Genomic DNA, 27947 nt, shown 5'->3' on the forward strand with positions numbered 1-27947 from the left:
ACGAAGGAAAGGAAACGAAATAATGTATTAATAGTGAGTGTCGAATTGGTTACCACCACGTCATCAACGTTACCGCGCTATACCACTTCTATTCCTAGTAGTATTCACTATGCTAAAGGCAATGTATAAAAATACAGTATATTTTATCGTTAGGTTAGATAAAGACTCCCCTATTTTTCTAATGGATTAGCCTGTAAAAACTCTTGATGGTAGCACTATTAGTGTGAGCCAGCAGTCGCATTCTGAATAAAAGTAGTGGGTGACCAGTTCAGCCTTAAGTATCTGTCAGGTATGTCATTTTCTTTTTTTCATGATAAAAGTTAAATACTATAACTGACGCGTACCGTCTAGGTCGTGTTCAGAAATGGTTCTTGAATACAGAATGATCCTTATTAAAAGGACACCTTTTGGACCCAAAATTGTTTCTTTAAATAGGTGTGTCCCCTGAATTCAGACACTAACCAAACACGAAATTGTCCTTTTTTAAATTGGTGTTTCGCGGTGGATACTGTATACCAACAATAATTGATCTGGATTTAAGAAATTGAGAAGAATTTAAAATGTAGCTACGAAGATTGGACCCACAAATGTAAAAACGCATCACCCACAAATGTGAAAACAATCACAAATGTGAAAACGCATCACCCACAAATGTGAAAACAATCACAAATGTGAAAACGCATCACCTACAAATGTGAAAACAATCACAAATGTGAAAACGCATCACCCACAAATGTGAAAACGCATCACCCACAAATGTGAAAACGCATCACCCACAAATGTGAAAACAATCACAAATGTGAAAACAATCACAAATGTGAAAACAATCACAAATGTGAAAACGCATCACCCACAAATGTGAAAACAATCACAAATGTGAAAACGCATCACCTACAAATGTGAAAACAATCACAAATGTGAAAACGCATCAACCACAAATGTGAAAACGCATCACCCACAAATGTGAAAACAATCACAAATGTGAAAACGCATCACCCACAAAATGTAAAAAAAAAAGTCAAAAATGCTATTTTTGGGGTTAAATTGGTTGAGTTGCTTCAATATTTGCATTATGTACGTATATTTTAAGTCGACATTTGCGTGCACGTTACTTCAAGGTCATCAAGGTAATGCATTATTGCTACTTATAGTGTGTGGTTGTTGGCTTACTATTTATGCACGTATAGTTCAAAATCGATTGTTATTTGCTGCGCGCACGTGCACGATACTACAATATCTTATACCATTGCATGGTACTAATTGGCTTACTATTATGTATAAGGGTAAACTCAGACAGCGTCGTACGACGAGTCGTCTTGACTCGTCGGTGTGTCTGAGCGACGAGACGAATCGTATTGAGATAGCGTCGGGCGTGGTTTTGTGGACGTCGAAATGAATAACTATTATGTGACAGGAACGATATCTTTCATAATCAAATATGGATAGGCCTATTTCATTATATTACGAATGATAACATGAGTTTTATAGGGTTTTTTTCATACCGAAATAACCATTTAGAAGAAAGTAATTTGCTTAATAATCTATTAAAACCATAAATATAATAGTTCATCTTTCCCGAGGAAACACCTACTTTTATTTCCATTTCTTTGTATTAAAAAGAAATAGTATAAACAAAATAGGATTATACAAACAAACATCTATTTTCGTTCATAAGATTAACTATAGGCAAATTTATTCGTGGCGGTGAACGCGTTGTTAATCTATATTATTTACAATTCATTTTATTATATGTAAAGAATATAAAAGAACATTTCAAGAAAGGCGGTGTTTTTGTTTGTTACACATACAATAGAAGTATATACAGTAAGAGTAGAGATTATTAGATCGTATGATTACATTGTTCTATACCATTGGTAAGAGCGAGATATATAATCTATAAAAATATACTTGGTTTCATCCATGGTATTCCACTAAAAATATGTTTCGCCAGCAGTACCTTCATCAGGTCAAAGGGCAAAACATAACCGACACAGCTCTACAGCGTTACATAATATATCAAACGAAAAAAAAAACAAAACTGTGTGTTTCTTCTGTTAATACAAATTTACTATTTTAAAATATTATTAAACTTTAATAGCAATCACTACATTCTGATAAATTATAATAGGTGATCAATATTCAGAAAAGATCCACACATTAAATGTTTACAGGTTGTTTTAATCACCCATAATAATATATCAAACGAAAACAAAACCCAAACCAAAATGTGTGTTCTTTCTGTTAATACAAATTTAATAGACTATATTATTCTTAGATATTAAACTTTAATAGCAATCAGTATATTCTAATAATTCTACAAATGATGTTTTAATCACCCATAATAAATCACTTAATGGAATCATTACCATATCTATTATGATCAAATGCAATCTATACATCTCTCTATTACATTTTGTTATAACTATTAACATTGTATTGTGTGTGTTGTTTTTGTTTCTAGAAAATGGCAACCAGAGAAGAATTTGTGGAATTACTTGCGTATTTAAGTAACAGATATAAAGGTGTGAAGCGTTTGTGGCTAAGACTTCTACTAAATGACCACTGCTCTGGAGATGTTTTAAGTAAAGAAGATGTCCCAGCACTCGAATGGTTTAATGAACTCGAAAGAACCGGTTATATTCAGAGTAACCCTACTGATGTAGAAATTCTCTCAGACATCGCTAAAGTAACCGAGGAAAAGAAAGCGATAGATTTAATCAAAGAGTTTAAAGTGAAGCATCCAAACAACAATGAAGAGTACAAGTTTACCGATGGCAAACCAATAACAGAATATCGCAAAAGGCTTTTTAAAGCTTTAAGACAAAATACAACAAAGGTACAAACCATGCTCGCCCACTACAGCCTAGATCATCTAAATTTTAACAATATTTGGGATTTTGTAGTTTTTCTTGAGAGGGAGAATCATTTGGTAGATGAAAAGAAGTCGGTGGGACGTTTTTCAAAGCTTCTTGACAAAAAAGCTAGTGACGTATTTTGGGGTATCGAAAATAAGCCTACAGAAAAAGGGAATGTGAAAAAAAGACTTGAGGAAACGGCCACCGATGGTAAGCTTTATTTTAACTTCAAATAAATTTCAACGATCAAAAAGTAATAAGTTTGCTCAAATCAAATACATAGGCCTATTCAATACCAATGCAGTAACAGTTGATATATATATATATATATGAAACATGAACATTTTGTCAAATCAGACTTTTAATGTATGTGTAATTATGTGGAGGTTTTAATCAACTTATTCACTCCCGTAGAAAAACAAACCAACACAATTTTTTCAGCTATACACGCTTTTGTGGATCCAATTTTTGGTCAAAGTGAATATTATATTATTTGACATTAAAATTAATATTAATTGCCATTAAAAGAAAACAGATATGGAACGAAATTGAAATCAAAACTACAAACAAAACTAACCTTCTTAATTCCAACAACACCGTGTGTTACGTCGTGTTCTGTTTTTCTTTCTTTTACTTATTTGAAAATCAAATAGAATATGACATAAGCTACCCTCGTGATAAAAGCATTGAAAAAAAAGCCAAAGGACTGCACGGTGATTTGTTAGATGGTATCAGTCGTGCATTGACCTCAAAGGAAGTACAAAAATACAAAACACGTCTTAAAGAGTTTGGCGAATTCGGGGATCGAGAAATTGAAGACTTTGCAGACGATATCTACGAGGTTTTCACGGCACAACAGAAGCGGAAAATATTTTCTGTTGGTCAGTATGATAAACTTAAAGAGCAATTACAGAAAGTGAAACGCGATGACCTTGTTACTAAAGTGACTGAGGTAGAGATGGAAATGGAAAAAATTGGTAAGTTCAATGTTTCATTTCATAGATTCCATAGATTTAATATTTCATACAAGTATTCTCCTTTCATGCTAATTTATCTTTGTTTTCGATCTGTGTTTTTAACACTGTTAGAACACACAGAAAGTTCATCTGGGTTTCTATAATGAAGTGATCAGAATGTCTTTTTTATGATCCAGTATATTTTTAATAAAACCGTTAAATTCCATTTTTACTCGAGCGTTTGCTGGTTCTTCCACGTAGCTTAGTCATTAGCCCAAATATATAAGTATACAGTATACACACATTACAATGACAAAAAAGTTAAAACAAATTGGCTGCAGAAGAATTATAATTACAAATTATCCGACATTAACATAACATATTTTATAACAATCTTTTTATACAACCACAACAATACGGACATATCATTTGTTTAAGGTTTCGATGCGTCCACATCTGGTCCTAAACATGACAGACAACCTCACTCGCCTAGTCTTCAACCCGCACTCGACCTTTCGTCGGAGCGTCCCCATAAAAAATATGATATAAGCTACCCTCATGATAAAAACACTGAAGAAAAGGGTAATAAGCTGCACGGTGATTTGTTAGATTACATCAGTCGTGAAATGACCTCAGATGAAGTAAAAAAATACAAAATACGTCTTGAGGAGTTTGGCAGATTCAGGGCTCGAGAAGTTGAAGACTTTGCAGACGATATCGACAAAATTTTCAAGGCACAACAGAAGCGCAAAATATTTTCTGTTGGTCAGTATGGTAAACTTAAAGAGCAATTACAGAAAGTGAGACGCGATGACCTTGTTACTAAAGTGACTGAGGTAGAGATGGAAATGGAAAATATTGGTAGGTTCAATGTTTCATTTCATATAGATTCCATAGACATGATATTTTATGTTTTTTTTTGTTAGAATATAGAAACTGAGAGTAAACAAATTTATATCCATTTTTTCATAGGATTTCCTGTTTTGCATTGAGGCCAATGTAAGTACCTGTAATGTTTAGTTTGCTAATTATAGAGTGGCTAAAGCTGATCTTAGAGAGGAATCCGTGCATTTATGGAAAAAAGCATGAAACAATACAGTTGCTCTAAAATACCAAAGGATCACCAAAAAATGGCCCAAAAATAAGAACCCCTAGTGACCGCTATTTTGAAATTAAAATAGCCGCCAAAATATACAATTTTAGCTAGTATCTTTATATTGGGCAGACAGAGCTTTAAGATCATGAATTTCTGTCATAAGGGAATTGTAAGAAATACAATACAGTGTTATATTTTATAACTATAACAATCTTTTTTTATATATATAATAAACAGAATTACTCAAATGTTTTCTTGACCGGACCGGAAGTGGGGTTTGTTTAAAAGAAAAATGAAATTAAATAATTTCAATGATGTACGGTATTATCTATTTACAACATTCAAAGGAAGCTTTAAAACTATTTATCAATATTTTCTAAGTAATAAAACATAACTAATTGTTCAGGAGTCTGCCAGAGTTTTCGTATAGAAATGCTCCTACATCAAATATGGCGAAGTTATATTGAAAACAATAAAAGTAAATATAGGCCTATTTCATTCATGGTGATAGGCACTGTAATATAGATAACAACAATAATATATTTTGGCAGAAATATTGAGAACCAAAATTGCAGCCACGGGACATCATTTCTGATTACATTCTTGATATTGAAAAAACAGTTGTATAATGTTGTAGGATATTAATAATAATTATACCGGTAATAACAAATAAATATATTTTCGCAGCCATTTTGAAGTCAAATAGGCGGCTCTCTGTTAGTAGCCTTCATGAATCATCTATATAATGCCTTACTGTAGCTTAAGATATTGATTATTTTATTTCATGTTAATTGCATATTACCGTATTATATTATAACATTCGATTTAAAGCATAAACAATGGCAATGCAAAACTGAAACTAAATTTAAGGTAATAGCACTGGTTCTAGATATGATTTTCTATCTTTTCGGTATCTCTTTGATGATAATGCGTTTTTAATATGATTCCTGAAATCTCTATATATATATATGGTATTACTATTATTACTTATATTGTATCTGTGATATTGACATGTGAGGTCTAAAGTGTCTTGATTTTACATTATTGTCCAATAATTGATTGGTTAGCAACTTTTACATATAGCAATATTTACGCAGATGGAACAGACTTGTTAAGATTATGGAGTATTAGAATTAGTACGGTATAATTCGCTTTATATTTTTAGCTCAAATATTATCAATACTTGTTATACAAATAATGAATGTTTATGAGTGTTCGCCTCGTTGCAATATAACCTTTCATCTTTCACATCATGTCATTATTAATTTTGTACCATTACACGAATATAAAACATTCATTATTTGTTTTATATAACATCTAAATATATTCCTGTCATTTGAATCAGATTGAATAAAAGGTAGGCCTAGGCCTACATTTGATTCACATTGATTGAAACAGTAACATTTGGTTTTTAGTAATATATTAAATATTATATTTATTTGAATTTTATAAACACACCTACTGTAGTGTTTATTATGTCAACAAACGACCAAATAATCCTAGGCCGGCAAGGCTAAAGCGCATAGATAGATCTAACAGGCCTAGTAGGCCTAGCCCTAGAAAGGCAGCGATACCATTACGAAACTTTGATAGGCAACTGGAACTCATCTAGGCTAATTCTGTTTTTTTTTATTCCACGTCTTGTATAGATGTTTTCATTAATTAATCAAAATCATACAAACGATCTAAAGCTAATTTAAATGCCTTTTTGGTCTTAATTAGTACATATTATCTCTCCAAAAATGTACTTCCATCGCGAAACCAGTCATAACTTTCAATCTTCGGGGCGCAACACAGTGGGCCAGAATCAATTCAAAGTGTGCCAGAAGTCCAAAATGGTAAATGTGGCAATCCAAACTTGTTAATATTGTATTAGGAAGACGAAATCTTAAATTATATAAATCCACTAAAAATGTTATATTGGTAAATTTAACCATGGAAACTGGAAGAAACCATTAAATTTTAATTAAAATGAGCAAAAACAGCAGTTTTGATAAATTCGCTGTAATTTTTCTAGAAAAAAGGCAATGGATTTGATACTGTATGACATTTTTATCTGTTATTATTCAAATTAGGCAGTAAAAATAAAATTTCCATTTTTGATTTTGGGGTTAAAATTCACCAAATATAGCCCAAAAATACCGTATTTTTTAGCTTTACGTTAATACCAAATTTGGCTCCGACAATCCACGACATTGCATATAGCGATTTGTTGAATGTCCATATGCGTGCCGTTTTAAAATAAATGTATAATACATTCGGCCCGTTTATGCTTGGTTGCGCACATTGATGTACCGCTATCGTACGAACTTGGCGAAGAGAAACCCTTTCCACGTGTCTGTATTGGAAAAAGGAATGCTACCAGTGTGAGAATAAGCATTCATAAGTGTAGGTACAGGTAACATGGCCTCCATCGACTGGTTTAATTACCAACACTGAACTAGCGTGCGTGCGATGTATGTTTACGTGAATTGCGTTTACATTACAAAGTAGGGAATGACGAGAACATACCAAAATACCTTTTGGAGTATACTACAAAACTATCAAAGCATTTCTTTATTGTTTACGAAGAAGATGGTACAAGTATGGCCATCACAAGGTTCATTTCAAGAACCACAACAAGGAATGGCTTGACCAAACATTTTCGTTTAGTGACGGAACTAACCTTCTGCCAGGAACATCATCACGACATTTGGGTCGTTCGGCTAAGAACTGGATCTCTCTCTCGCAACGCTAAAAAAAGAAAAGCACAGCAGCTATTAGTATTCAGAAAACCAGAAGAACTTCTATATGCTGCATCACAAGGCGTCTATAAGCAAAATTTACATTTAAAATATGTGCTGAAGTTTGCAATGCTAACACCATCAAGACCAGCTAAATTAAGAAAGTTAATATCCGAAAAAAACAGAACCGATCAAGTTTACAAGTGTAGAAGCTTTGTCACTTTTAGTTGAAACTGATATGACAAAACAGTCATACCAAACACTCAGGTTGGCTGCAAAATGCAAACATGCAGATTTTACCCATCATACAACAACGTGAGGGAGGCTAAGCATAGATGCTACCCAAATGATATAACGGTTAAAGAAGATTCGGCAAGAGTACACCTTCAAAGCTTGCTGGACCATACTGCACTTCAAATTTTTCAGGAAAGAAAAGAAGAAATTACGGAAGTAGTTGAACATTTAGAAAGAGACGAACAGTTGATTTGTGAATTGGTACACTCGATGATAGTAGCATATTTTGTACTACTCTCGTTCCCTTGCAGTTAAAGTTCAAAGACCATATTTTATGGCAAAACCCGGTGCCGTCTTCCTCGCGATTTTGATGACCTATACACCTGCAATTCAAGAAAGAAACTAATCTTTCGCAGGAAGAGAATGAGTATATTCAAGATGAGATAAAAAGCTGCAACCAACGAAAATATCATTGGATATTAACTATGAACTGGCTGCAGATAGAAAAGACAACATCTAAATACACTACAATTTACAATTCACCATGGTTGACCAAAAGGTCGTGAATGCTTTGACTGAAACCAAGTCATGAATGCGATGTTATATATAAAAAAATACACGATCGGTTTAAAGAAGAGATAGGACTGAAAGTAGATGAACCTAAAGAAGGTTCAGGAAATTCAAACGTTGGCAACACAGCTCGCAGAGCTTTCCAGGAAAATGAGACTTTCGCCTGAAATTTGCGGGTTGGATGTAAACCTAGTACACAGGATCCATATGATTTTAGTAGCAATATCATGCAAATCGTGTTTAGAACCTTTACAATTTGGTAACTACTGCCGAAAAACAGAAGAGTTATATACAACCCTATCCATGGTATAAATGCCAGTGAGTGTACATGTTCTTCTAGTTCATGGTTCATCAATCATTTCGAGTTCTGTATTACCGATACCGATGAGCGAAGAGGCTCAAGAAGCAAGAAACAAATTCAAAAAAAAGTCTATCGACGAAAACATACAAATAAAACAACACGAGTCGACAACATGAGTGATGTATTTCATCGTTTGATGGTAACAGTAGATGTTTTTATCAGCAGCATTTCCCTAAAAACTCCACAGTCAAATTAACCTCTACCGCGTGAAGTTCAAGAGATGTTGAAATACACTCCATTCATCCAAGACATTGAATCTTCGGACAGTGACTCATAAGAAGCAAAATAAAGAATTACACAGATGACAATAACATTTATAATATTTTTATCTTGCAAATACAAATTGTATATAGTATTTGTATATTATAATATGATGACATCGGGTATAAAGCGTCTCACATACACACATGGCCAAAACAGCATCCATGCTATCATTCTAAATATCTAATTTTCTAACTTTTGCATTCTTCTTTAATTATCACTTCATCCATTTTGTCTTGGTGAAAAGGGAGGATATGTTATATTCCTCCCCTGAGTTTATAGCCTCTCTACCCGAACACAACACAAATAAGATGGACACAGTTATAAGTACGATTTGACGTATTTTATTTAATTGCCATGTTTTATTTATATATTTAATTAATGAATGAAAGAAAATATAGGTTAATACCTATCAATCAAATCAACAATCCTATGTAATATACCTTTGTGTAACATACAAATGAAAAAAATATTAATTCAATTGAAATGTACATTAAATATATATCTCCATTGAGATCCATAATAAGTGGTACAAACTCATATACAAAAACAATTATTTACGTCATTTAAGTTTCATATCTAAACCCTTATTTGTAACATGCAATAAAAACCTATTTTCAATATTATTATTATCCACACAATCAGAAAACAGTATTTGTAATGACATAATACTGCACATTAAAAAGATGGTTTCATTGAACTCTGTGGATCTTTAAATAATTAAGTACCTTTCAATCATGGATGTAAATTAATCACACATGATATTGCAATGAGAATTAAAGTCATCCAATCAAAAATTAGTATTTGATGACGTCCAATACATTAAAAAAATATTCCAGTTGGATTTATTGGGTGTAGCAAGGAAGAGGAAAATTTTTATTTCACCGGCTTCCCTGGGCAATAGAAACCCTTACATTTTCAATAGTGAATGTAATTATTAATCGACTTAAGCACATTCGCCTCAACCAATCAGAAAACACCATTTGTATTACGTCATACCTATTTAAAAATACTTCCATTAAATTCTACGGGTCTGAAAACCCCTTAGATATATCCTTTAAAAATTAACGTAATCAGTATTTATTCATGCGTATAGGCTTTTGGCACACTTTGAACCAATTCTGGCCCACTGTGCGCAAGTACAAAATAGGCGGCGCTGTTGAATTTTACAAGTAATAGTATAACAAAAATATTTTCCAAATGCGAAAAGATTTTTTTTTCGTACACGAAAAAAAGTACTATTAATTAACGATCGTTAAATAGATGCGTACTATTGCAGGCCATGTGACTCACAATCGTCCAATCAAATGACAGGAATTTATTTAGGTGTTATATAATATATTTTATTCTCTGTAATTTTCTAATTTCAAATGACTTTTGTGTTTCAGTATTGTTACAGCAATAATAATTATGTTGTACTTTCAAAATAAACAGCCATAATAATTAAATATTTGTTATGTAATATATTTGTGTCGAAAGTTCAACTTCTCTCTACCTGGTTATTAATATCAATGCCGACTATTTATATGACACCTTTCAAAGAAAATGTTAACTTAAATTATTATGATTTAAGTAAAATATTTAAATATAAATTCAATATAAAAACAAAAAACATTCAAAACAAATTAAAACTTAAGACGGAGTTTGAAAAGAGGTAAACTTAGGCCTATTCGCTTTTCGCAAATCTAGTAATGTTTAGTAGCTTTAAGTTCACTCAAGCATACACTTATTTGCATATTTTGTTACACCATGTGTCACAATCATGGTCAAGCTGACTACTTTTTTCTGACCAGTTGCTTGGTCAGCCTTACAGCTCTATTGAATGTGTAGCCGTGATGGTAGGCCTACGTATTGTAGGAAGCTCAGGCCTAAGGCAGAACAATGTATTATGTGGTACAGTAGGCTTGGTGTAGTCTATGCGAAGGATGTTGTTTATCAACATGTTCATCGTTATCATAAAATTTGGTAAGTTATTGATTTAGTTAACTGGATTTTAGTTGTTATATTTCAGTATTGTATTAATTTTCATTTGAGATTACCTGTATGTTAGTTTAGGCTTGGAATTCTGAATGAAACGCGCCCTTATATACTAAATAAAGGTATCTGACCAATGGAATTATTAAATAGTTGCCAAAGTTTTATTTATTTTGTGACTCCTATAACATTGACAAAGACACCACGTTTATCTTTTTAGACCCAGGTGTTGGGGAGTTAAGCCATCAAATGCCACATAAAGGTCACTGACATTTGACCTTAAATATCTGGCTGACACAACAACTAGAAGGCTTGATATTTATTCACAACGCTACAATAAAAAACACAAATTTCTAATATTAGAAAGATGTAAACAGGATATGTCACATGATTTGTTATTTTTTTGAATTATTCAATTCTTTTTTTAGTATTTATATTTCAGTATTTTGAACAACTCGTTATGATTGAGGCAAGCGGGTGTGAGGCACGCCTAATATTTGTGCGAGGCATTCCTTATCATTTCCATAAGTGCGAGGCATATCTTAACGTGATATTATATAAATCAACTTGACTATTAATTCTTGGTTTTAACAGTTGCTATAGCGACAATCAACATCGAATGACTCAGTACTTGTTGGCATGGGGACATTGCACATTATCAGACTGCATACTTCGATGCCACAAAAGAGTGGATCAATACATCATTATATTATTTTTATTAGACTATCAAGTGTTCACGATTGATTTTACATTATTACACATCAACATAAAATATTCATGATTTCAAACTTCATGGTTGAGAAATTCTTTTGTTGTATGTGACGCTATATCTAGTTGTTTCGCTTTAAAAAAATACAACTCCATTAATATTTGCTAGTAGGCCTACGTACCACTCTTAACTTCGTACTACTCCATTACTAAAGTAGGACTACATACTCAATTTATTACCTAAAGGTGTAATAAGAAGTAGGCCTACTGTTTCCTTATTCATTCATCTTTTATTTATGAATTTCAGTTAACAACACAACAATAAGGTAGGCCTAATAAAAGGACATTTTTGTTTTATAGTTTAGATGGAGTCGTTGGGCGTTTTATGCTTAAAAACACATTTAATAATTAATTTTAGTTTAAAACCTAAATATATGTTTATTAGTATTGTATTTAACACATGGTGCCCTCGACAATTTTTCTAAGAAAAACACACCTAATTTTGCTACCAGCATAAATTATATATAGGCCTAGAACTGTAAGTAACGTACAAAATACGAAGTCTAGGAATTAAACATGGCGTACGCAATTCCGCCACCAATTAGCTATGACATTTTCAACAGGCATCAATAACCATGATAAATCGTGCATGGCATTTAAAAAAGCTTTTGGCTAGACAATGCTAAAACAAAAAGAGGGCAATAACTGTAGAAAAAGACTGGATGTCTAGAAAACTCGGATATATGAGTTTTATAGATATAGAAAACTCAGATTTCAAGATCTGAGTTTTCTAGTTTCATTCTGCTATAAGAAAACTCCGACCACTATGTCAGGAGGGGAATGACTGCCGTCGCTTTTTGTGTCTCGAAATAACCGTCACATGTGCGAGATGGGACAGAGTTTGTGAAACCCTTGTTTATCGGATTGAGAACATTTTAAACATTAAATAATACTCCTATTTTTAGATAAAACATGATAATAAATTAGTCAGTTTGTGAGCCAATTGAAATGTATTTTTACTATATTGTGAAAATTGCAGTAATCAATGATAGCAATGTTAATATTTAATGAATTTATCAGTATGCTTTTGTGAGTATTTTTATAATTACAGGACTTTGAACCACGTCACAGATAGCAGAATATTTATCTCTACATTGAAATCCGCAATTTAACTGATAAGTGTGTTTATTACTAGGTAAATTCGGTGAAGGCAGCTTTGGGAAGAGTGAAATTCCTGGTTCTACGAAATCCTGTTTCGGAATTTTCAAGGTAAGTAAATTAGTAACCACTTTGTGCCATACACATAAACACACTAGATGATCCAGCAAAATAAGATGCAGTCATATAAATATAATAATGGTGTTGATAGGTGTATTAATTTAATCAAATATAAGGGGCTGAAATGAGGTGTGATAGTGTGCTCCTTCTAAATTGTAAGTTACTGTACAACTCAACGCATCCATCAGAGAGTAGGGATGTTGGTATGTATAGATGTAGATCCTCAGGTCAATAACTTCTCAACTTTAGAGTAATTCAATTCGCATATAACAATGATATATTAAATCATGGCAAACCTATTAAATGTTGGTATCTTTGAACTTGACCTGGCTGTTTGTCGCACTCACGACAAAAATATATTTTTAAAAATTCCAACTGGATATAAACATTTACAAAAATGAATTACTGTATAATTATTTTAGACGTTTATAGGTTGATAATTGTGAATATTACATGGTACAATCGTTATCATTAAATTGTGTTAATGATGTAATCTCAGATTTTAACAAAATATTATATTTATTGTATAATTCAATTCTATATAGTTTTATAGAAAATGGAAGAATTACTTAAATCTGTAAGTGATAGATATGAAGGTGAGAACCGTTTGTGGCTAAGACTTCTGCTAAATGACCACTGCTCTGGACAGGTATTGAGTAAAGAAGATGTCCCAGCACTCGAATGGTTTAATGAACTTGAAAGCAAAGGATGTATTCAATATAACCCTACTGATGTAGAAATTCTGTTAGACATTGCTAGAGTAACAAATAAGCAGAAAGCTATAGATCTAATAGAGCAGTTTAAGGTGAAGCATCCAAACAACAATGAAGAGTACAATTTTACCAAGGGCGAACCAATAACAGAATATCGCAAAAGACTTTTTACAGCTTTAAGAGAAAATACCAGAAAAGTATCAACCATGCAGTCACAATACAGCGAAGGAAATTTCACTTTTAGCAATATTTGGGATTTTGTATTCAATCTTGAGAGAGAAGAACTTCTGGTGGATGAAGAGAAGTCAATAGGACGTTTTGCAAAGGTTCTCGACAAAAATGCCAGTAACATTTTGTTGGGGTTAGAAACAAAGAGGTCAAAGAGAAGACCTAGTCCCATTGCTGATGGAGCCTCTGGAGAAAGAAAAAAGCTCAGGATTAAAAGTGATGGTAAGTTACAGTATAAACCGTCAGTTGAAAATCTTATTGAAGGAAACTGATAAATAAATAAAGGAAATACAAATAATAATTTTTTTTAAATAAAATAATAATAACTTTCACCTACATCAAAATCAACAAAACATCTCAAAATATGGCGGTTCATGCATTCCAACAACATTTTAAAAAGAACTCAGAATCAAATTTGACCAACGATCTTAAACATTACGCGCATAAAAACACACAAAACACACATTTTGGAAGTAAAAAACATGCAAAGAATGCAAAGACACAATGACACATATTTAAATAAAACACAATTCAAATGCCTACCTTGTTCCAACATTAAAACTCATGTGGCATAGAAAACTTCACACCAATACAAGTAACAAAGAAAGACACAACACATTTACATAAGGTAATCAACAAACCAGACATCACCATCAGAACAGCAAACAACCTTGGAATTAAACAATTTACAGTATAAAAGTCAACAAGCACGCACAAAAAAAACAAAGTAAGTAAGTATGAAAGAAAAAATATTTTAAAAAGAAATAAAACAAAACAAATCAGTTGCAGAAATACTAAATTGCAGTAAGTCAATTTCAAACATTACCATAACAATTGTTTAGACATAGTAATTAAAATATTTGAATACAATTTTATAACTAAATTTTCATTTAATTTTACTTATTATTTTTACCTATTAAAATTAAATATATTATTATTGTCTTCTAATAGTCTACGTTTTTTCATTTGTCATTACGCATTAAAATACTTTTTTTATTAGGTATTGATGCGTCCACACCTGAAAAGAATCCAAATGAACTACACGGTGATTTGTTAGATGATATCAGTCGTGAATTGACCTCAGATGATGTAAAAAAATACAAAACACGTCTTAAGGATTTTGGCGGATTCGGGGCTCGAGAAGTTGAAGACTTTGCAGATGATATCGAAAAAGTTTTCTCGGCACAACAGAAGCGGAAAATATTTTCTGTTGGTCAGTATGGTAAACTTAAAGAGCAATTAAAGAAAGTGAGACGCGATGACCTTGTTACTAAAGTGACTAAGGTAGAGATGGAAATGGAAAAGATTGGTAGGTTCAATGTTTCATTTCATATAGATTCCATAGACATGATATTTCATGTTTTTTTTGTTAAAGAACACCCTTTTTTTCATTTTAGAATATAGAAACTGAGAGTAAACAAATTTATATCCATTTTTTTCATAGGATTTCCTGTTTTGTATTGAGGCCAATGTAAGTACCTGTAATGTTTAGTTTGCTAATTATAGAGTGGCTGAAGTTGATCCTAGAGAAAAATCCGTGCACTTATGGAAGAACGCATGAAACTACATAGTTGCTCTATAATAATAAAGGATCACCAACAAATTGCCTAAAAATATTAGGAACCCCTAGTGGCCGCCATTTTGAAATTAAAATAGCCGCCAAAATATACAATTTTAGCTAGTATCTTTATATTGGGCAGATAGAGCTTTAAGATTATTATAATTATGTTTACATCATGAATTTCAGAATTGTAAGAAATACAATACAGTATTATATTTTATAACTATAACAATCTTTTTTTTATATATAATATATAGAATTACTCAACTGTTTTCTCGAACGGACCGGAAGTGGAGTGTTTTTAAAAGAAAAATGAAACAAAATAATTACAATGATGTACGGTATTATTTATTTACAACATTCAAATGAAGCTTTAAAATATGCAATAGTATTCTATTTATCAATATTTTCTAAGTAATAAAACACAACTAATTGTTTGCCAGAGCGTTCCTATAGATTTGCTCCTACATCAAATATGTCGAAGTTATATTGAAAACAATAAAAGTAAATATAGGCCTATTTCATTCATGGTGATAGGCACTGTAATATAAATAAATAGATACAATAATATATTTTGGCAGAAATATTGAAATCCAACATTGCAGCCACGGGACATCATTTCTGATTACATTCTTGATATTGAAAAGAATGTTTATGTTGTAGGATAATAATAATATACCGGTAATAACAAAATAATATATTTTCGCAGCCATTTTGAAATCAAATATGGTGGCTCTCTGCTATTAGCCTTCATGAATCATCTATATAATGCCCTACTGTAGTTTAAGATATTGATTATTTTATTTCAATTGTTTTGCATATTATATCATAACATTCGATTTAAAGCATAAACTGGCAATACAAAACTAAATTTAAGATAATAATGAGTTTTCTGTCTTGTCGGTATCTCTTTGATACATGTAGTAGAAACATGATAATGCGTTTTTAATATATCATTCCTGACATATGTATATATATGATATTACTATTATTACTTTTATTGTATCTGTGATATCGACAGGTGAAGTCTAAAGTGTCTTGATTTTACAATATTATTACGCGGTTATTAAAATTACGCGGTCTACGCACGATTTAACGAAATCACGTTTGTAATCATATCTTCACAAGCATGAATCACAATTAAATACAATTTGATACATGTAGTAGAAATATGATAATGCGTTTTTAATATATCATTCCTGACATATGTATATATATGATATTACTATTATTACTTTTATTGTATCTGTGATATCATGGATTAAAGAATAGATTCTATTCTTTAATCCATGGTGATATCGACATGTGAGGTCTAAAGTGTCTTGATTTGTAATGTCAAAGAATTGATTGGTTAGCAACTTATTTTACATATAGCAATATTTACGCAGATGGAACAGACTTTTGTTAAGAATATTAACAAAATGAAGTATTAGAATTAGTATATAATTCGCTTTTATATTTTTAGCTCACATAGTATCGATAATTGTTATGCAAATAATGAATGTTTATGAGTGTTCGCCGCGTTGAAATATAACCTTTCATCATTCATCTCATGTCATTATTTGTACCATTACTACACGAATATAAAACATTCTTTATTTGTTTTTTATAACATCTAAATATATTCCTGTCATTTGAATCAGATTGAATAAAAGGTAGGCATCAGATTGAATAAAAGGTAGGCCTAGGCATACATTTGATTCACATTGATTGAAACAGTAACATTTGGTATTTAGTAATGCATAAATACATACATATTATATTTATTTGGATTTTATAAACACCCCTACTGAAGTGTTAATTATGTTAACAAACGACCAAACAATCCTAGGCCAGCAAGGCTAAAGCGCATAGATAGGTCTAACAGGCCTAGTAGGCCTAGGCTTAGAGAGGCAGCGATACCATTACGAAACTTTGACATGCGAAGAATATAGTTAACTTTTTCAAAAAAGTGTGAGGAATATCTTAACATGTTATACTATACTATGCTATGATATTATATAAATCAATTATAGATAATAATTTGTCCCCCACCTATGACTATTAATTCTTGGTTTTAACACTTGCTATAGCGACAATACTTGTTGGCATGAGGATATTGCATATTGAGTGAATCAATACATATCATTATATTATTTTTATTAGACTATAACCCAGTGATTTATATTATTACACATCAACACAAAATATTCATGATTTCAAGCTTCATGGTTGAGAAATTCTTTTGTTGTATGTGACGCTATATCTAGTTGTTTCGCTTTAAAAAAAAATACCACTTCATTAATATGTGCTATAGGCCAGTACGTACCACACTTTACTTCGTAAAGGTGTAATAAGAAGTAGGCTTGCTGTTTCCTTATTCATTTATCTTTTATTTCTGAATTTCAGTTAACAACACAACTATAAGGTAATAAAAAGACATCTTTTGTTTTATACTTTAGATGCGGCACTAACTATGTATGGCGACATTGAAAAGAGGTAATTTTGAAAATGGGCCATTTGCTTAAAGACGCATTTAATATTAAATTCTAGACTAAAAGCCAAATATATTTTTATTAGTATTGTATTAGATCAGTATTATAGAACACATGGTCTCCCTCGAAAATTTTTCTAACAGAGAAGAACATACCTTAAATTTTGCTACCAGCAGGAATTATATAGGCCTAGAACTGTAAGTAGGTCTACCCTACAACATACGAAGCATAGGAATTAAACATGGCGTACGCAATCCGCCACTAAAAGCTATGGCATTCACAACAGGCATCAATAACCCACTATGATAAATCGTGGATGGCATTTAAAGAAGCTTTTGGCTAGACAAGGCTAGACCAAAACGAGGGCAATAACTGTAGAAAAAGACTGGGTGTCTAAAAAAACTCAAATCTAGAAACTCGGATGTCTGAGTTTTATAGATATAGAAAACTCAGATATCAAGATGAGTTTTCTAGTTTCATTCTGCTATAATAAAACTCAGGCCACTATGTCAGGAGGAGGAGAATGACTGCCGTCACTTTTTGTGTTTCGAAATAACCGTCACATGTGCGAGATAGGATAGAGTTTGTGAATACCCTTGTTTATCGGATTGAGACCATTTGAATATTGAATAATACTCCTATTTTTAGATAAACATGATAACAAATTAGTCAGTTTGTGAGCCAATTGAAATGTATTTTTACTATATTGTGAACATTGCAGTAATCAATGATAGCAATCTTAATATTTAATGAATTTATCATCAGTATCAGAGGATAAATTTGTGTGTATTTTGATAATACAGAACTTTGAACCACGTCACTAATAGCAGAATATTTATCACTACATTGAAATCCTCAATTTAACTGATAAATTCGGTGAAGGCAGCTTGTCCTAGAAAATTTTTTTCTACGAGTTTGTATTTTCCGGGCATCTTGTATGTTCTACCGGGGAAAAGTGAAATTCTTGGTTCTACCCAAATCCTGTTTTGGAATTTTCAAGGTATGTAAATTAGTAACCTTTTGTGCCATACACATGCACACACTAGATGATCCAGCAAAATCAGATGCAGTCATATAAATATAATAATAGTGTTAATAAGTGTATTCATTTAATCAAATATAAGGGGCTGAAATGAGGTGTGATAGTGTGCTCCTTCTAAATTGTAAGTTACTGTACAACTAAACGCATCCAGCATACAGTAGGGATGTTGGATGTTGCAAAATAGATCAAAAACTATACTCGTTTTGTAGTTACGAATATGACTGGTGATATTCGTCAGCACGAATACGCTTTACGAATATGAAATGGGGATCAGCTCAAAAGTTTCACAAATGTGTGACGTATCCGTTTTCGTTATCCTATTCGTAAGGTTGCGAAACCTCCCTAGAGTTCAGCAGCATAAATCAAATTGCGACATTCGATTGTTGTCTTTTTAATAGTTTAACATTAGGTGTTGTTTTAATTTTTTGGAAAATAAAGAAATTGAAACAGCATTTGTGATTGGGGGTGGTAAACTGTTCATCATTGATGGACCAGAGTATCTAATACTGTTTTGAAAATAATTGGTGTTGTGGATAGGTATGTGTATGTCTGTTCTAGAAAGTGTAGGGTAATTGTGAATAGAAAAATTGTAAATAAACATATTGCTTAAATGATTTGGAGAAGTGGAATGCAGGGCGGAAAATACAAATTTGCCTTGTTGCATTAAGTTTATATCAGTGAGTTTGAGGGGATTAAGGTTGGAAAATAAATGGGAAGAATGGGACCGCGGTGGAGCGCCAGATATAATCCTGATATCCTTCTTTTGTATAATTTGCAGTTTACTGAGGTTGGATACGTAAGTATTGGCCCAAATAATGTTACAGTAGCTCAAATAGGGAAGAATGAGTGAGCAACAAAGTATATAAGGGGTACAAATGAGGATAACCCAGATATGATACCAACGCTTTTGGAAGTTTTATTCTCTACTTCTTTAATATGATTTTCCACGTTAGATTGCTGTCCATTACTACACCTAAAAACTGATTTTACACAAGGTATATCATGGTTGTCAATGGTAATTTTGTTGGCTGATAAGTCAATAGATTTTTATAGTTGTGGGGTCCCAAAGAGGATGAAGCTACATTTTTTATGATTGAGAGAAAGTTTATTAGCAGCAAAATATTGGGACAAATTGATCAAATTGGAGTTGACAGTATTGAATAAGAATTGGACATTTTTGTTAGAATAAAGTACAGTTGTGTCGTCAGCATAAAGGAAAAAATTTAGGAGCTTAGAAGAGAAGTGAATATCATTGATGTATAGAATAAATAAGAGGGGGCCAAGTAGAGATCCTTGAGGGACGCCGCATGTGATTGGACTAAAAGTGGATATGGAGTAAGAGTATTTGGTACATTGGGCACGATTAGAGAGGTAACTATTTAAGAGATTAATTGCTGATCCACGGATTCCATAGTGAGATAATTTGTGTAAAAGAATACTGTGGTCAATAGTATCAAAAGCCTTGGAAAATGCCGATTGCAAGATGGCGGTTGTCAAAAGCGTCTATAATTTTATTTGTCAGGTCGATGAGAGCCATTGACGTGTTGTGTCCCTTTCTGAAACCGTATTGTCTGTTGAAAAGTATGTTGAAGTTGGTAATAAATGAAAATATTCGGTCATAAATTACTCTTTCCAGGGCTTTTGAAAAAATGGATAGAATAGAGATGGGTCGATAATTAGAGAGATCATATTTTGGACCAGATTTGTATATAGGGGTAACGCGCGCTAGCTTCATCCTCTCTGGTAACACACCGCTGGATAAAGCAAGATTAAAAATATGACACAGGGGAAGGGAAATCAGGTCAGCAATGTATTTAATGGCCTTGGTATGAAAGTCGTCAATACCTGGAGATTTATTATTTTCAAAAGAAGTTATTATTTTGACTATTTCAGACTCATCAACTGGGTTAAGAAATATTGAATTTGGATTTGGATTTGGTAAGAATTCTTTGAATGATTTGTTTACACGGGGAATTTGATTTGTAAGGGTGGGGCCAATTTCGACAAAATATTTATTAAACGCATTAGAAATTTTCTCCTGATCTTCGGTCAATTCGCCATCGCAGTTAAAGGGAGTATTGGATTGTTGATTGTTGTTGTTAATTGTCTTCCAAGTTGCCGTGATATAATTTTTTTGTTTGTGAAATATATTTTGGAAGTAATTAGCTTTAGAAATTTTGATTGCAGAGTTCAATTTATTGCGGTATAGTTTATAAGCTTTTTTATTTATGGGAGTCGGACGGTGAAGAAATTTGGCATATAATTTCTGCTTATATTTTATAGATTTGAGCAAGCCGTCAGACATCCATGATTTAATTTTTTTTTTGTCTTTTTTAGTGTTGTATTGGAGGGGGAAGTTTTTGTCGTATAGGGACTTTAGTGTGTTTTCAAAGTAATTGTATGCTATATCGTGGTCCTGGTTATAAAATACATTGGTCCACTGTTGAGTAGCCACGGAAGTGTTCTAATGACGTAGTGGTGTTAATTTTCCTAAAAGTCAATTTATCTTCCCTGTTTGAGCTAGTAACATTGGACAAAAATGAGATATTAAACACTGGGAGATGGTCGGAGATGTCACTGTAAAATAGTCCACTCAAGTTTGGAAAGTCAATTTGATTGCTTATGATATTGTCTAACAGGGTAGCTGTAGTTTTGGTAATACGAGATGGTTTGTGAATGCGGGGAAGGTAGTGATTGCTAAATAAGGAATTAACAAAGTATCGGGCATCGTTATCTGATTCATATTTGAGGATATCAATATTGAAGTCTCCGAGAATGTACACAATTTTGTTTTCTCTTCATAGTTTTGATAAGACAGATTCAAGTTCGTTCGTAATTGAAGAGAGTCAAGGGATGGTGATCTATATACTGTACCAATGACAATGTTTTTAGAGTTAGGTCTATTAATCTCAATAAAAATGGATTCGCAAATAGAGGGATGGAGATGAAGATCATGTCTTGTAGCAAATTGAAGACCATCACGAATTTACATGGCAATCCCCCGCCGTCTTTATGAGTTCGGTGATTAGAGACAAAGTGGTAGTTGGGGAGTTGAACCAAGGGATTATCGTACTTAAGCCATGTTTCGCTTACGCCAATTACATCGAATGGTGAATTTGGTAATGTTAAAAGCTGTTTCATGTCGTCAAAATGTTTTAAAATGCTCCTTGAATTAAAATGGATAGTAGAGAAACATTCACTTGTGGTATTAACAGAAAATTCATTAGGATCGTAATATTGGGAGGTGCTCATGTTGCTATTTGAAATCAGGGTCAATATTGGAGGTAAAATTATCTGGGTTGATTGAAGATGGAGAAAACAATAAACTGGATAATCGGTCGGAATTTGATGTGTTGCAATCTGAACCACAGTGGTTATGAGACATGATAGTACAATGCAAAAAAACAAAAGTATAACAATAAAAACAATTCAAATTGAAAAATAAAAATTGATGTCAAGAAAAAAGAATTCAAAAAGGGAAAAAAAACATTCCTTTCGGGTCTTAAGGACCGGGGTGTGCTAATGGATATAGCTCAAGACAAAAAGGATCGAAAAATAGGAATACATGATATTTGGTAACGTTGTTAGGAATTAGGAAGGAATTAAAATAATAATATGGTATATAAAAATGAACCTTCATAACATAATAATGATGATATCAATAACGCCAGTATAACATTAGTATCAGTGATGTTAATATCAGTGATAATGATATTTGGCCCATCAATAAAATAATGGTATCAATAAAATAGGTAATAGTTATAGTTATGATGATAATAATGTTAATATTATGTATTATAAAACAATAACATCAGTAATAACATTAAAGGTAAGATCAATAATAGAAATAATGATATTAACAACACAAACAAGATAATAACAATGATATATTAAATCATGGCAAACCTATTAAAGATGTATTGTTCCCCTGAAAAAATAATTCTGAAAAAAAATTTTTTTGAATATTCCATTTTAATGTAACATAATAGTTATCCACTTTGACCAAAAATTGGATAAAAAAAAAATGTATTTACCTGAAAAAAAAATGTAATTTAAAGCAAAAAATGGTCAAACTGGCTGCCAGCCAATTGATTTTTGGTTGAATTTAACCATTTATTCTGTCATTTTACAAGTGAAAACATTATTTTTTCATTTTTTTTTCTATGGAAGTGATTAACTTTATTAAAACTACAAAAAAACATATTCAAAATCTGATTTAATTAATCTTCATTTTTCATGTTTTTGGAAGAGAATACATCTTTAAATGTTGTTCATCTGGTATAACCTCTGAACTTGACCTGGCTGTTCCCCTAATTCCATAAACATTTACAAAAATGAATTACTGTATAATTATGTAATTATTTTAGACGTGCATAGGTTGATAATTGTGAATATTTCATGGTACAATCGTTATAATTAAATTGTGTTAATGATGTACTCTCAGATTTTGACAAAATATTATATTTATTATTGTATAATTCAATTCTATATAATTTTATAGAAAATGACAACAAAAGAGGAATTTGTAGAATTCCTTGCATGTGTAAACGATAGATATAAAGGTGAGAATCGTTTGTGGATAAGACTTCTGCTGAAAGACCACTGCTCTGGACAGGTATTATGTAGAAAAGATGTCCCTGCACTTGAATGGTTTAATGAACTTAAAAAGACAGGTTGTATTAATCATAACCCTGCCGATGTAGAAATTCTGTTAGACATTGCTAAAGTAACTGAGGAGAAGGAAGCGATAGATTTAATAGAACAGTTTAAACTGAATCATCCAAACAACAATGAAGAGTACAACTTTACCGATGGCAAACCAATCACAGAATATCGCAAAAGACTTTCTAAAGCTTTAAGACAAAATACAACAAAGGTACAAACCATGCTCGCCCACTATAGCCTAGATCATCTAAATTTTAACAACATTTGGGATTTTGTATTCATCCTAGAGACACAGAACCATTTGGTGGACGAAAGGAATTCAAAGGAACGTTTTGCAAAGCTTCTAGACAAAAATGCTACAGCCTACAGTAAAAGGGAATGTGAAAAAGAGTCTTGATAATGAAGCATCTAGAGAAGAGGGAATGACTAAGAGTATGAATTATGGTAAGCTATATTTGATAATTACAAAGTCTATGAAAATGAATGACTTATTACCTACAGTAATTGTGTCTGAAAGTCATCTATTATTACTATCTATTATTTCCAATACATTCCAACTTAAAAAACACCAAGCTGCTACAAATTATAGATGCATGTTAATGAAGTAAATTAATATTGAACGAAATTGAAATTAAAACTACAAAACAATATTACTATTACGTTCATAATTTTAACAACACCGTGTGTTGTAATAATTATTATCTTGAAATACCTTTCGTATTTATTTTATTTTGTAATAACCTGTCGTATTTTTAAAAAACTTGTCGGATGTTGTAACAATTGAGATTATTTAAATACAATGCCATCTTTGACATCGTAATATTAAAAAAACCTCAATTAACTTTTGCTAAATGATACTAATTTTGGATTTAATCAGAGCCATCTGAATTTTGATTTTTTATTTATTTTATGTCTTTAGGCAATGTAGCCAAAGGATTACCAATAGTAAATTAATCATTTTCATATCAGATAGGTGGTAATTCCCCTGATGGGATAGAATATGCATAATATATTCTATTGTGAATTTCTATGCTTTCTTTTACTTATTTGAAAATCAAATAGAATATGACATAAGCTACCCTCGTGATAAAAGCATTAAAAAAAAAAGCCAAAGAACTGCACGGTGATTTGTTAGATGGTATCAGTCGTGCATTGACCTCAAAGGAAGTACAAAAATACAAAACACGTCTTAAAGAGTTTGGCGAATTCGGGGATCGAGAAATTGAAGACTTTGCAGACGATATCTACGAGGTTTTCACGGCACAACAGAAGCGGAAAATATTTTCTGTTGGTCAGTATGATAAACTTAAAGAGCAATTACAGAAAGTGAAACGCGATGACCTTGTTACTAAAGTGAATGAGGTAGAGATGGAAATGGAAAAAATTGGTAAGTTCAATGTTTCATTTCATAGATTCCATAGATTTAATATTTCATACAAGTATTCTTCTTTCATGCTAATTTATCTTTGTTTTCGATCTGTGTTTTTAACACTGTTAGAACACACAGAAAGTTCATCTGGGTTTCTATAATGAAGTGATCAGAATGTCTTTTTTATGATCCAGTATATTTTTAATAAAACCGTTAAATTTCATTTTTACTCGAGCGTTTGCTGGTTCTTCCACGTAGCTTAGTCATTAGCTAGTCTATATACATTGAAAACCCTATAGTAAAAACTTGGAATTTTTTTCTATTTCTTTTTTTCTTTCTGTTTTTTTTTTTCTTCTTTCTTTTTCTTTTTAGTTTGTTTTAATCTTTCTTTCTTTTTTTCATTCATTTCTTCTTCTATTTCTCTTCTTTCTTTATTGTTTCTTTCTTTTATTCAAATGAAATGTGATAAAACGGCGTATCAATTTGCTATTTACAGATAATAATGAACAGCCACAAATATATAAGTATAGGCCTACAGTATACACGCATTACAATGACAAAAAAGTTAAAACAAATTGGCTCCAGAAGAATTATCAAAATTTATCCGACATTAACATAGCATATTTTATAACAATCTTTTTATACAACCAAAACAATACGGACATATCATTTGTTTAAGGTTTCGATGCGTCCACATCTGGTCTTAAACATGACAGACAACCTCACTCGCCTAGTCTTCAACCCGCACTCGACCTTTCGTCGGAGCGTCCCCATAGAAAATATGATATAAGCTACCCTCATGATAAAAACACTGAAGAAAAGGGTAATAAGCTGCACGGTGATTTGTTAGATTATATCAGTCGTGCATTGACCTCAGATGAAGTAAAAAAATACAAAATACGTCTTGAGGAGTTTGGCAGATTCAGGGCTCGAGAAGTTGAAGACTTTGCAGACGATATCGACAAAATTTTCAAGGCACAACAGAAGCGCAAAATATTTTCTGTTGGTCAGTATGATAAACTTAAAGAGCAATTACAGAAAGTGAAACGCAATGACCTTGTTACTAAAGTGACTAAGGTAGAGATGGAAATGGAAAAGATTGGTAAGTTCAATGTGTCATTTCATATAGATTCCATAGACATGATATTTCATGTTTTTTATTGTTAAAGAACACACTTTTTTGTTCATTTTAGAATATAGAAACTGAGAGTAAACAAATTATATCCATTTTTTCATAGGATTTCTTGTTTTGCATTGAGGCCAATGTAAGTACCTTTAATGTTTAGTTTGCTAATTATAGAGTTGCTAAAGTTGATCTTCGAGAAGAATCCGTGCACTTATGGAAGAAATCATGAAACTTCCCAAAGTTGCTCTATAATACCAAAGAATCCTCAACAAATGGCCCAAAAAAAGAACCCCTAGTGGCCGCCATTTTGAAATTAAAAATGTTGATACATTTAGTCATGACTAGAATATATTCAATAGAAAGTAGAGTATTATGCAATTATTATCAGCACTTATCTCAGACTATCGTATACCTTAAACGTTTTAAACCTCAATATCGTTACCGATCAAATTAATTTGCATTCTGATTAGTTATGCCTACATTCTATGGTAAAATGTTAAAGTATCGAAACATTGAGTACATAAAGCATTGAAACTAACTTCAAGCTCCAATCTTAAGCCGGTTTTCCACTAGGCGAATTTATTCGCGCAAAAAGAAAGTGCACATGCGTATTAATATTTTTATCTACTTTTTGTGCACGTGATGTGGAAAAATGCGCAATCCACATAACTCAAGAATGTTCGAGTCACGCGAATGTATTTGCTAATGGAAATCAGGCTTTAAGCTCTGTCTACACTATTAAACTTTATGTGAAAAAAATGTGATGTGCCCATATATGGACATGATGATGTCATATCACTACCATATTAAAGCACATCATTACCATATTTGGCCACATCACACTTTTTTGGTCAAACTAGTTTGATAGTGTAGACAGAGCTTTAAGATTATGTTTACATCATGAATTTCTGTCATAAGAGAATTGTAAGAAGTACAATACCGTATTATCTTTTATAACTATTACAATCTTTTTTTTATATATAATAAACAGAATTACTCAACTGTTTTCTCGAACGGACCGGCAGTGGAGTGTTTTCAAAGGAAGAATGAAACATAATAATTACAATGATGTACGGTATTTATTTACAACATTCAAAGGAAGCTTTAAAATATGCAATAGTATTCTATTTATCAATATTTTCTAAGTAATAAAACACAACTAATTGTTTGCCAGAGTTTTCCTATAGATTTGCTCCTACATCAAATATGGCGAAGTTATATTGAAAACAATAAAAGTAAATATAGGCCTATTTCATTCATGGTGATAGGCACTGTAATATAAATAGATAGATACAATAATATATTTTGGCAGAAATATTGAAATCCAACATTGCAGCCACGGGACATCATTTCTGATTACATTCTTGATATTGAAAAGAATTTTTATGTTGTAGGATAATAATAATATACCGGTAATAACAAAATAATATATTTTCGCAGCCATTTTGAAATCAAATATGGTGGCTCTCTGCTATTAGCCTTCATGAATCATCTATATAATGCCCTACTGTAGTTTAAGATATTGATTATTTTATTTCAATTGTTTTGCATATTATATCATAACATTCGATTTAAAGCATAAACTGGCAATACAAAACTAAATTTAAGATAATAGAACTATGGTTCTAGATATGAGTTTTCTGTCTTGTCGGTATCTCTTTGATACATGTAGTAGAAATATGATAATGCGTTTTTAATATATCATTCCTGACATATGTATATATATGATATTACTATTATTACTTTGATTGTA

At 31.9% G+C, this 27947-nt stretch overlaps 2 protein-coding genes and 1 pseudogene across 2 annotated transcripts; all 3 read left to right on the forward strand.

The window, feature by feature from the left end:
• Window positions 1-258: 258 nt before the first annotated feature.
• LOC144836912 (uncharacterized) lies at window positions 259-16205 on the forward strand. The gene is made up of 5 exons (XM_078691842.1): window positions 259-289; window positions 2462-3065; window positions 4250-4672; window positions 4784-4810; window positions 15776-16205. The coding sequence occupies exons 2-4, from the start codon at window positions 2465-2467 to the stop codon at window positions 4801-4803; spliced, it is 1044 nt and encodes a 347-aa protein (XP_078547968.1). The 5' UTR covers window positions 259-289; window positions 2462-2464; the 3' UTR covers window positions 4804-4810; window positions 15776-16205.
• Window positions 7263-10364, forward strand: LOC144838360 (uncharacterized; annotated as a pseudogene).
• LOC144836918 (uncharacterized) lies at window positions 12957-27853 on the forward strand. Its single transcript, XM_078691854.1, has 5 exons — window positions 12957-13007; window positions 13562-14179; window positions 14958-15266; window positions 26307-26333; window positions 27186-27853. The coding sequence occupies exons 2-4, from the start codon at window positions 13573-13575 to the stop codon at window positions 26324-26326; spliced, it is 936 nt and encodes a 311-aa protein (XP_078547980.1). The 5' UTR covers window positions 12957-13007; window positions 13562-13572; the 3' UTR covers window positions 26327-26333; window positions 27186-27853.
• Window positions 27854-27947: the final 94 nt, after the last annotated feature.

This window comes from Antedon bifida, chromosome 3 (genome assembly GCF_963402885.1).
Source record: "Antedon bifida chromosome 3, ecAntBifi1.1, whole genome shotgun sequence".
Classification (NCBI taxonomy): Eukaryota; Metazoa; Echinodermata; class Crinoidea; order Comatulida; family Antedonidae; genus Antedon; species Antedon bifida.

Excerpts from the sequence above, each read along its gene's own strand:
- LOC144836912 (XM_078691842.1), top strand. The coding sequence starts at position 2,465 with ATGGCAACCAGAGAAGAATTTGTGGAATTACTTGCGTATTTAAGTAAC. Across the intron at positions 3,066-4,249 it reads TGAGGAAACGGCCACCGATG|GTTTCGATGCGTCCACATCT; the intron begins GTAAGCTTTATT and ends CATTTGTTTAAG. Across the intron at positions 4,673-4,783 it reads GATGGAAATGGAAAATATTG|GATTTCCTGTTTTGCATTGA; the intron begins GTAGGTTCAATG and ends ATTTTTTCATAG.
- LOC144836918 (XM_078691854.1), top strand. The coding sequence starts at position 13,573 with ATGGAAGAATTACTTAAATCTGTAAGTGATAGATATGAAGGTGAGAAC. Across the intron at positions 14,180-14,957 it reads GCTCAGGATTAAAAGTGATG|GTATTGATGCGTCCACACCT; the intron begins GTAAGTTACAGT and ends TTTTTTTATTAG. Across the intron at positions 15,267-26,306 it reads GATGGAAATGGAAAAGATTG|GATTTCTTGTTTTGCATTGA; the intron begins GTAGGTTCAATG and ends ATTTTTTCATAG.